This window comes from Myotis davidii, unplaced genomic scaffold (assembly GCF_000327345.1).
Source record: "Myotis davidii unplaced genomic scaffold, ASM32734v1 scaffold46, whole genome shotgun sequence".
NCBI lineage: Eukaryota > Metazoa > Chordata > Mammalia > Chiroptera > Vespertilionidae > Myotis > Myotis davidii.
The window spans coordinates 12,356,684-12,367,982 of NW_006383006.1; the positions used below are offsets into that span (position 1 = coordinate 12,356,684).

At 43.0% G+C, this 11,299-nt stretch overlaps 1 protein-coding gene across 1 annotated transcript in view; it reads left to right on the plus strand.

The window, feature by feature from the left end:
- The window catches only part of CHRM5 (cholinergic receptor, muscarinic 5), a 101,588-nt gene extending 95,574 nt beyond the window's left edge, over positions 1–6,014 (plus strand). Inside the window, exon 2 of the mRNA XM_006778124.2 lies at positions 3,020–6,014. Within this exon, the coding sequence (XP_006778187.1) occupies positions 3,102–4,691 (1,590 nt within the window). The 5' untranslated portion in view covers positions 3,020–3,101 and the 3' untranslated portion in view covers positions 4,692–6,014. The remainder of the gene's footprint in view (positions 1–3,019) is intronic.
- Positions 6,015–11,299: the final 5,285 nt, after the last annotated feature.

Here is an 11,299-nt window from a genome sequence, read left to right on the forward strand (position 1 = left end):
AATCATGCATCTATCAACAAGTGAATCTAAGAAGCAAGTGAATAAATAATCTGGTGATCATAATAGAATCAAGGACATAGAAAGGGAATGGACTGACTATTCTTGGGGGGATAAAAATTATGGGAGATTCGGGAAGAGACTGGACAAAAATCATGCACCTATGGATGAGGACAGTGGGTGGGGAGTGAGGGCCGAGGGTGGGGTGGGAACTGGGTGGAGGGGAGTTATGTTGGGAAAAAAGAGTAACTAATGTAATAATCTGAACAATAAAGATTTAATTAAAAAAATAAAGATACAGTTCAAAATATAAAACAAAAAATATATAGCCTTTCACAAATTTGTCATCTTTATATCAATTACGGTTACTAAAGAAGTCAAAACCGACCAGTAGGCAGAGCAGGTATTGCCACATTGTACGCTCTGAAGGCCATCAAAAAGCCTTCTCTCTTCGCTTCCTATCATCATGCCATGGTGCCTGGAATTTTGTAATGCTATTTTCATATATCATCAAATATATATTATATGCACACATTATTGTTTGGAAAGAAAGATAAGAAATGGTAACTGACCCTAGCCGGTTTGGCTCAGTGGATAGAGCGTCAGCCTGTGGACTGAAGGGTCCCAGGTTTGATTCCAGCCAAGGGCTCATGCCTGGGTTGCAGGCTCGATCCCCTATAAGGGGTGTGCAGGAGACAGCCAGGCAATGATTCCCTCTCACTATTGATGTTTCTATCTCTCCCTCCCTCTCCCTTCTTCTCTGAAATCAATAAAAAGACATTTTTTTTAAAAAAAGCTTAAAAAAAAAGAAATGGTAACTGGTTACCTCTGGAAAGGGGGGCATAGAGAGTATGGAGGTCAGAGGTGGGAGGAAGACCTATCTTTTACTGTTTTCCCATTTGTAACCATTGAAGCTTTTATCATGTACATAAATTTTTAAACTAGAAAAGAAAATTTTCTTTTTAGATTTGGAATTTATCAATGGGGAATTGATTAAATAAATTACAGTATATCCATTAAGTGAAATAATACAAAAAATATTTCTTTGATTCCAAAGACTTACTGATGCAAAAGAAGTCTGTGATGATTTAAGTAAAAAACAACATTCAGAGTGTAAACATTAAAAATTCAACCTTAAAAAAAATTCAAACACTTAAAAATAACTGTAACTGTATTTAAATTAGTATATGCATAAAGAAAACCTGTCAAAATACACACTAACCTGTTAGCACTGCAAGTCGGAACTAGAGGAGACTTTTGTTTTCTAAGTTATACATTTGGACATTGCTTCAACTTTTACGAAGAGCATATTACTTTATAATCAGATTTTAAAAAGATATTTGGCCCTGAGCAGAAGGGTCCAGGTGTTGCTCAACGGCTGTTCAATGGTTAGAACATTGGCCCATACACTGAAGGTCCCGGGTTTGACTCCGGGTCAAGGGTTGCAGATTCAGTCCCAGCCCAGTCAGGGTGAGTTTCGGAAGCAACCAATCTCTAACATCAATGTTTCTCTCTTTCTGTCTCCCTCTCTCTCTATCTATCTCTTTCGCTCTCTCCCTCCTATCCTCCCTCCCTCCCTTCCACTCTCTCTAAAAGTCAATAGAAAAATATTCTTGGGTGAGAATTAACAATAAAGAAAGAAAGAAAAAGATATTTGGGTGGTGAACACATAATACAATATATAGATGATGTATTATAGAGTTGTACCAATGATTTTATTAACCAATGTTACCCAAAAAAAATTCAATTAAAAAATTAAATCATGCAAATATAAAATAAATAAAGTACAGCATATGGAATATAGTCAATAATATTGTAATAACTATGTATGGTGTTAAATGGGTACTAGATTAATCAGGGTGATCACTTCATAAGTTTTATAAATGTCTAATCACTGTCGTATACCTGAAATTAATATAATATTGTATGTCAACTATAACTTAAAAATTATCTTAAAAAGAAAAAATAGCCCTGGCCAGTTTGACTCAGTGGATAGAGCATTTTCTAACTCTCTGTCCCTCTCCCTTCCTCTCTGTGAAAAATCAATAATATATATATATTTTTTTTAAAAAGAAGAAAAAAGAAATTAAAAATTTTTAAAAAAGGTATTTTAAAACATTTCTATGACATTGCAAATAGCCCAAGGGAGGGTCACCATCTTCAGCGTATGGGGCAAATTTCAAACCCTCTCAATGAAAACCAGGCACCCACTGGGAGTTTGTGCACTAAGTCAGGGTGAGGTTTTGTAATACAGTCTTGGCTCACAACAATGCCTCAATAATGTTTAATATCTGAATCTATAATTAAACTCAATAATCTAAATAATTGGACTATAGAGTTGATATAACTTGTCTTTTTCTCCAGTGCACAATAAGCTAAATACTTATCACCAGGACCTTAAAACGTGTCTGACCTTAAGGCTATTGCAGTAGAAAGTAACAATGTCACCTGCTTTCTCCTCATTAATACTCCCCAACAATCCAATTCTCTTTCCTTTTCCATTGCTCTCATCCTCCCAGGTCGTTTTTTTAAAATTGCCTTTCACAGCCACAAGAGGGCAGCAGCTTCCTGAACATGAAAGGCACTCACGCATTATTCATAAGCAAAGGGATGATGCCCTTATAAAAATGTTCAAAACTTTAGAGATTTGCTTTGACCAGGTGGCTCAGTTGATTAGAGTGTCCTTATGTCCACTAAAAGGTTGCAAGTTGGGGCATATATGGAAAGCAATTGATATTTCTCACACCACTGTTTCTCTCTCCCTCTCTTTCTCTCTCTCTTCCTCTCTAGCTCTCTCTTGCTCTCTCCCTTCCTCTCGCTCAAAAATAAATAAATTAATTAATTAATTAATAATAAATAAATCTAGGGTGAGAATTTTTTAAAAACTTTAAAAATTTTATTTTAGCATCTTGCCCCAACTGTGTATGGGACCACATTGAGTATTTTGTTAAAAATTCTAAACAATGAGTGGGAAAGAAATTCATGCTGGCAAGTGGAGATAATGTATTTCCCTCTCTTCCAGATGCTGTCCCAGAAGAGGTGTTAGATACGAAAGAGAACAGTATAGAACCTGACTTACTCCTAATGTAAACTCCTGCACCAGGATGGAAGGAGAACCTTACCACAATGCAACTACTGTCAATGGCACCCCAGTGAATCACCAGCCTTTGGAACGCCATCGGTTGTGGGAAGTCATCACCATTGCCACTGTGACTGCTGTGGTCAGCCTGATCACCACTGTGGGCAACGTCTTAGTCATGATCTCCTTCAAAGTCAATAGTCAGCTGAAGACGGTTAACAACTATTACCTGCTCAGCTTAGCCTGCGCAGATCTCATCATTGGGGTCTTCTCCATGAATCTCTATACCACCTACATCCTCATGGGACGCTGGGCTCTCGGGAGTCTGGCCTGTGACCTTTGGCTGGCACTGGACTACGTGGCCAGCAACGCTTCTGTCATGAACCTTCTGGTGATCAGTTTTGACCGTTACTTTTCCATCACAAGACCCCTGACGTATCGGGCCAAGCGTACCCCAAAGAGGGCTGGCATCATGATTGGCTTGGCCTGGCTGATCTCCTTCATCCTCTGGGCCCCAGCGATCCTCTGCTGGCAGTACTTGGTGGGGGAGCGAACGGTGCCTCCAGATGAGTGTCAGATCCAGTTCCTCTCTGAGCCCACCATCACTTTCGGCACCGCCATTGCTGCCTTCTACATTCCTGTTTCCGTCATGACCATTCTCTACTGCCGAATCTACCGGGAAACAGAGAAGCGGACCAAGGACCTGGCTGACCTCCAGGCCTCTGACTCTGTAGCTGAAACTGAGAAGAGAAAGCCAGCTCACACGGCTCTGCTCAGCTGCTTTGGCTGCCCGCGGCCCACGCTGGCCCAGAGGGAACGGAGCCACGCTTCCTGGTCATCCTCCCGCAGGAGCACCCCCGGGAAGCCGTCCCAAGCCTCCGGCCCAAGCACTGAGTGGGACAAAGCTGAGCAGCTCACTACCTGCAGCAGCTGCCCCTCCTCAGAGGATGAGGACAAGCCCACCGCTGACCCTGTCTTCCAGGTGGTCTACAAGAGTCAGGCCAAGGAAAGCCCGCAGGAAGACTTCAGTACTGAAGAGAGCAAGGAAACCTTTGCGAAAGGTCAAGCTGAAAAAAATGACTACGACACCCCAAAATACTTCCTGTCTCCAGCAGCTGCTCATGGATCCAAGAGTCAGAAATGTGTGGCCTATAAGTTCCGATTGGTGGTGAAAGCAGATGGCACCCAGGAGACCAACAACGGCTGTCGCAAGGTGAAAATCATGCCCTGCTCCTCCCCAGTGTCCAAGGACCCTTCCATGAAAGGCCTGGATCCCAACCTCAGCCATCAAATAACCAAACGAAAGAGAATGGTCCTTGTCAAAGAGAGGAAAGCAGCCCAGACCTTGAGTGCCATCCTCCTGGCTTTCATCATCACGTGGACCCCTTATAACATCATGGTCCTGGTTTCCACCTTCTGTGACAAGTGCGTCCCCGTCACCCTGTGGCACTTGGGCTACTGGTTGTGCTACGTCAACAGCACTGTCAACCCCATTTGCTATGCCCTCTGCAACAGAACCTTCCGGAAGACCTTTAAGATGCTGCTTCTCTGCCGATGGAAAAAGAAAAAAGTGGAAGAGAAATTGTTCTGGCAGGGGAACAGCAAGCTCCCCTGAAAAGTTAACAACTCCCCTCAAAAGAATGACCATCATCCACTTCCTGATTCCTGTTCAAAAAAGACATCTGTCACTTCGAGTCCCTGAGAACTTTGTAAAGGCTTGAGGTCTGTTGCCCAAAGAAAGGAGTCACACCTGCCACGGTTGCTGTCCATTGAATTATTCCTGTCTGTGACTAAGGTCACCTGATGTCGCAGGCGTTTGCCATTGAAGTGAATGGGCTCGTGGCTTCACAGGCAGGAGGCATGCTGGGTCACGGTGGACAGTGACTGAGGGGACTTTTGTCTAACCTCCTGTGGGGAACAGCAGGGACTGGTTGGAAACGTCTCCCCTGTGGAAACATGTCATAGACTTTTGTGCAGTGTGTATGTGTCTATGAAGTTGTCTTGTGTCAGTGAGAACCAGGGGAATGTAAGTCAGTGTTACCTGTTAACAAGAGTGGTATTCAACTGGCTTCTAAGGCTTTCTTTATAAACCAATCAGTATTTATTTACGAAGTATTTATTATACAGCTATTATGTGTTCTGTGCCGTGGTATGTTTTCCTGTCCCTACACCTGAGCAAAGCTCTTGCTAGTCCCTTTTACAGCTGATGCCAATTCCTGGTATCCATTGAAATCAAGCTGATCCCCATCCTTCCTTTCAGAATCCTGCGTCTGGAAGGACCTGAAACCTGATTACACCCAGTCTTAGAGAGGGGACTCTATTCTGCTAATAAATATGGTCCAGTCTCCATAGTCACTTATTTTAGGTTTTACCAGTGGGGATTTTCCCTCTTTTTCTTAACAAATATTGTGCATTCTATTTTGTGCCCATTTAAACCCATTTATTCATGTTCTGATCTTAGGAAGACGTGTTGTAACACAGTCCTTCACTGATTAAAGATCTTCTCCGGGCTATCCCTCAGGGTTCTCTTAAACTGTTTTCAGCGGTCTTAATTTCTAATCTCTTTGCAAGGCAAACCTGAGGCAAATTGTGGAAAACAAATTTGGTTTCACCCCATGCTTTTGAACTTATTCCTTGGTCCTTTAGCAGGCCCCCAATTTCCCTCAGTTCACACAGACCCAGTTCACACCCAGGCACAAGCAGGTCACTGTGGAGCCTCCAGCCAAAAGTGGAGAGACAGCAGGGGAAAGGTTTTATTACTTTTTTTATAGGTCCTTGAATCATAGTTCAGAAATGACTTACTTATTAATTCCTCTCCAAATTTATGGTCAAAGATGAGAGGTCCAGAAAAGTACAGTTGAGTCCACTGAAGCTAGCTATGGCCATTAAAAAGGAAAGATGAGGCTTTAAAAAAACAAAATGTAGGTCATAATAATGAATGAAAATATATCAGTTATATCTACATAACATACAGCAGTGGTTCTCAACCTTGGCTGCACAGTAGAGTCACCTGGGAATCTTTTTAAAATCCTGATTTCTGGGCCTCATTCTCCAGAAATTCTGTTTCTTTGTTACTAATGTTGTGGCCCCACCCCATAACAAAGAAACAGAATTTCCGGAGGAGGAGGCCCAGAAATCAGGATTTTAAAAAGATTCCCAAGGTTGAGGACCACTGCATTAGAGTATCAGGATTATTCAAATCCAAATTTAATTGAAATCTGTGTGCATATACAAACTGAATCTAAGATGTTTCTTTGATAATTTTGAAAATAAACCAATGTGCAAGAAATTGAAACTATAAAATAGTGCATATAATTAAAGATCCACAAAGAAGGCAACAGTGCAGTTCTGAGGAGAAATTTAAAGATGAGCCGGACGGGTCTCCTTATTTAACCTGTTGACTGTATCTGCAGTGTGTTTAAAAATCTCTAGACTTCCCTTCACTGAATATAAGCCAGTTCTTTCTTAGCCTCCTTTGTTAAGGAGATGTAAAAATAGCTGGCTTAGTTATCCTGGGAATTAGGCCTGTGCTTGGGCATAGGAGAGCTACACCTCACATCTGAAGAGCAAGCCTGCCTCTTCCAAAGTCCCAAGAATGCTCCAGGGCAGCAGAAGCCCAGGGCGCCCCTCCAGCCCTATAGGGACCCAATGTTGAGGTGTAACATCTTGGAATCGATGTAGCTGCTGAGCCTTTGTGAGGGCAGGTTGACACCTGCCACGAATTTGCTAGAGACTTTTAATTGGCTCAGTTCTCCAGGAGAGACGCTCCCCGGCTTATGTGATGCTAACAGGGTGTAACTTCATGACCAAACCTGCTCCACCAGCTCTAGATAAGCAGTTGGGTTTTTTAGGTGAAGGCTTTGGGTTCCCGAGAAAAATGAAAATCCCTCCAGAATAACAGCACTTTAAGCCCACGTTGGGCATTCACTGTTCACAGAGAGATAAGAGAAACAAGCCAGTTCAAACAAAAGAATGCAGAACTCGAAGTGGGGACGGGTGGCGGAGTGGAAGGTACACTTTCACACTCCACAATAACCTGGGACTTTTTGTTCATCATACGTGAAATTAATGGAGAGACCTATGCTTCCTTATCACTGGCTTTTTGAAAGTTTATTGGGGTGACATTGGTCAACATGAAAATATAGATTTCAGGTGTGGATTTCTGTTATAAGATCTGTTTATTACACTGTGTGCCTACTACCCAAGGTCAAATCTTCTCCTGTCCCAGATATTAGGACCCCCTTTTGGAGACAGTAAGTTTTGCAGACTACCTATGCCCTTTGACATAGACCTAAATAAATAAATGCCCAAGCTACTAGAGGGCACTAGCATTGGGCCTCTGGTGGGGTCCTCAGAATGAAGGCCCAATGGTAAATGGCAGGAACCTGGGTGGTGGGTAGGGTGCGCTAACTTCAAATCTTTGACCTTCTATGCCCTCTCACTCCCAAATTCTTCTATGATAAACTGTGTACAGCTTTGTTTGACTAGTTACCTACTGGATGCTGCTATGTTGCTAACATCGTGTTTCTCTTTGGCTGTGAATTTGATGGCTTGTTAAGCAGTCTCTTTTCAGTACAGTTTTTGGTTAAAGCATTCTGTCAATGTTCCTGCCTCTGCTTTGCTCCTTTGGTGAATGTCCTTTGAGGGAGTTGCTGATGTTTGGGTCTTTGTAATTGTGAAATCTGTACCTAATCTCTGGATTGGAATATCCAGTTGTCTATTATAAATTCTGGAATTGTAGCAAAGGATGTGGGGACTGGGCTGCTTTTTTGTATTGTACAAGCATCATTCTGGAAATTAAAGAAATTTAACCACGCAGTAGTCCAATACAAAGCATATATACTAATGAAAGCCTATGTGGTTGTCATGCCCTCACGCCGTGATGCCCTTATGCCTTAACAATCCATCACCAGGAGGCTGTGTGCACAACGGGTGTGTGCGGGTGGGCGAGGCTGCGTGTGCAGGGAGCCTTGGAGGTGGATCCCGGCAGCTCTGGTTCTGCATGGTGAGGCCAGGGTCCCACAGCATGGGGTCCCCCAGCTCTGGCCTACCTCTTTGGGGCAATCCATCGAGTAGCCCCAGATAGTTGGGCGGGACCTACCTCTTTGGGGAGATCAATCACAAGGCTCCTGCACTGTGAGAGGGGACAGGCCAGGCTGGGGAAGCCCCACTTGAGTACACAAATTTCATGTACTGGGCCTCTAGTTTAAATATGAAAATGGCCTCAGGTTAGCTTGATAGATCCATCTATATTAGAGATCCCACACACATTTGCATGGCCTGGCCGTTTAAGAATGGATACACATCCCTCTTTCTACCTCTGTGATTTCCTCCTTTCCTCTCAGTTACCAATGACCAAATTAAGATGAAACAATGATGACAAGATTCCTGGGACTAAAATGCTTCCCTTTCCCTCCAGGACAAGGGAGGTGAGGCAGACCCCAAACCACAGCCCTTTAGCTGGTACAGACCCTGCAACAAAACAACAGCAGCATTTCCTCTTCAACTGCTCAAAAGGCTGGAGCCCTAGTCATTTCACCCCCATTGTAAGTGATACCAATTCCCATCCGCCCCCACCCCCACCCCCACCCCCAGGACATCTCAATTGTAAAGAGTGAGATTACACAAACTCTTACCTAATAAGGACCTCAGATGGCAAGTGGGAGGGAGAGGGGAAATACATTTTTTTAAGTATCAAAGAAGGAACCAGAAGGAAATTAAAAAACAAAATTTTTCAAAATAATTTTAAACTTAGAGAAAAGGAACAATAGTACAAAGAACTCGTATATCCTTCACCCATGTGCCCCAACTGTTAACTGTGCCACGTCAGCACGACCAAGGGTGATCCCGAGGGGGGGGTTGGGTTGTGAAAGGATTAAGGAAAGACAGACAAGAGAATAATAGCTAGGTCTCGGTGGGACACTGCTTCCCTGATGAGGAGACAATGACAGCGCCTACAAGCCTTGTCTTTATTTTGTAGCAGATGCTACGAGGCAAAGTAGGGGCGTGATCACGTTGTTTATAGCATTCTCGTGAGCTCCAACCCTACTCAACTATATTCAAGCACCTGAACTCTATCACAAGGCACGTGGGGCCAAGTGTTTGGACCATAGGTTCAAGCTTACAACCACAGCCGTTGGTTATAATTGTGCTGGGAGGGCCCTGCCCTCCAGCTGGGACTTGCACGTGGCAATGAGAGGACCCTGTCCTTTCATTAGTATGAGGCTTAAACCTGGCCAAAACATCTTACCCGCGCCCCACAGTTAACATTTTGCTATATTTGTACACTCGTGTGTGTGTGTGTGTGTGTGTGTGTGTGTGTGTGTGTGTACACACGCATATTTTTTCTCAACCACTTGGAGAAAGTTGCAAACATTGTGTCCATTGATCTCTAAATACTTCAGTGGATATTTCTTAAGAACAAGGAGATTATATTACATAACCACAATACAAATATAAAAATCAGGAAATTTAGCATTGCTACAATATTATGTAATACAGTCCATACTCAAATTTTGCCTGTCGTCCAAATGATATATAATGATTTCTTTTCCAGGTCGGGATCTAACCCAGGATCACACTTGCACGTAGTTGTCATGTCTCATTAGACTCCTTTAATCTGGAAGAGGTCTTCAGCTTTCCTTTGTCTTTCATAACATGGCATTTTTTAAGAGTACATTCAATCTAATTTTCAAAAATAATTTCCATCATTCATGGGTTTGTCTGATCTTCCCTCATTAAGTTCAGTTTAATGTTTGTGTTGATTTGGGCAGGAGTATCACACATAACACTGTGTGATAATTTGCCATCCATCTGGGAAAATTATCCTCCGTGTATCACACACATCAGGAGGAAGTGATGTAAAATCCTATTGTTGATGTTAACAATGATCACTAGGTTTAGGTCTCCCCCAACACCCAGCCAGGTTTCTCCACTAAAATTTAGTATTTTTCTCTCTGCAATTAATAATCTGGGGAAAGAAACTAAGCCTATATAAATTTCCTGTGGGTAATTAGGTTTTCGCCCAGTAAGTATGGCATATATTTATTACTCTCACCCTTGCATGCTATTACTATGGTTGCCAAGTGGTTGGCATTCTATTGTGTGAATGCTTTTTCCTCCTTTCTAATTTATTTATGTATTTATTATCATTATGAACTCATAACTCTTCTTTTATTCTTTTTTAAAATATATTTGTATTGATTTCAGAGAGGGAGGAAAAGGGACACAGAGAAAAAAACATCAATGATGAGAGAGAATCATTGATCGGCAGCCTGCTGCATGCCCCACACTGGCGAGGAATTGAACCATGACCTCCTGGTTCATAGGTCATGCTCAACCACTGCGCCACGCTGGCTGGGCATAACTCTTATTTTAGTAATTGGGTTAAAAATCCAACCCTGGCTGGTGTAATTCAGTGGTTAGAGGGGCAGCCTGCACACAGAAGGGTCATGGGTTCGTTTCCCAGTCAAGGGCACATACCTGGGTTGCAGGTTCAATTCCCGACCCTGTTTGGGGTGTGTACAGAAGGCAACTAATCAACATGTCTCTCTCACAATGTTTCTCTCTCTCCCTCCTCTCTCTCCCTCTCCCTCTCTCTCTTTCTCTCTCCCTCTCCCTCCCTTCCTTCCACTCTCTCTAAAAATCAATGGAAAAAATATCCTCTGGTGAGGAGTGAAAAAAAATCCATCCCCATCATCATTTTAACGCTCAAACTGTCACAAATTTAAGCAGTGAGAGCTACAAGATGACTGACCCTTAGACATATCCTATTATCTTAGCACTCCCTTACTTTCTGGTACAATAAAAAGTTCCAGGCTCATCTTGACTCTCCCTAGCCCAGCCCAGGAATCAGCCATTTCTTCAAGGAGCCCTGGTTTCATTAAGTAGAGAATGGTACTGACTCAGATCTCGACTCAGGATATATTCATTACTATTAGACTGAAACTAAGAAATATGGCCCAGTGTGGCTCAGTGGTTGAGCATTGACCTATAAACCAGGAGGTTGCCCTAGCCGGTTTGGCTCAGTGGATAGAGTGCTGGCCTTTGGACAGCAGGGTCCTAGGTTCAATTCTGGTCAAGGGCACATGCCAGGGGTGTGGGCTCGATCCCCAGTATGGGGCGTGCAGGAGGCAGGCTGTTCAATGATTCTCATCATCTCTCTCTCTCTCTCTCTCTCTCTCTCTCTCTCTCTCTCTCTGTCTCTCTCCCTTCCTCTCTGAA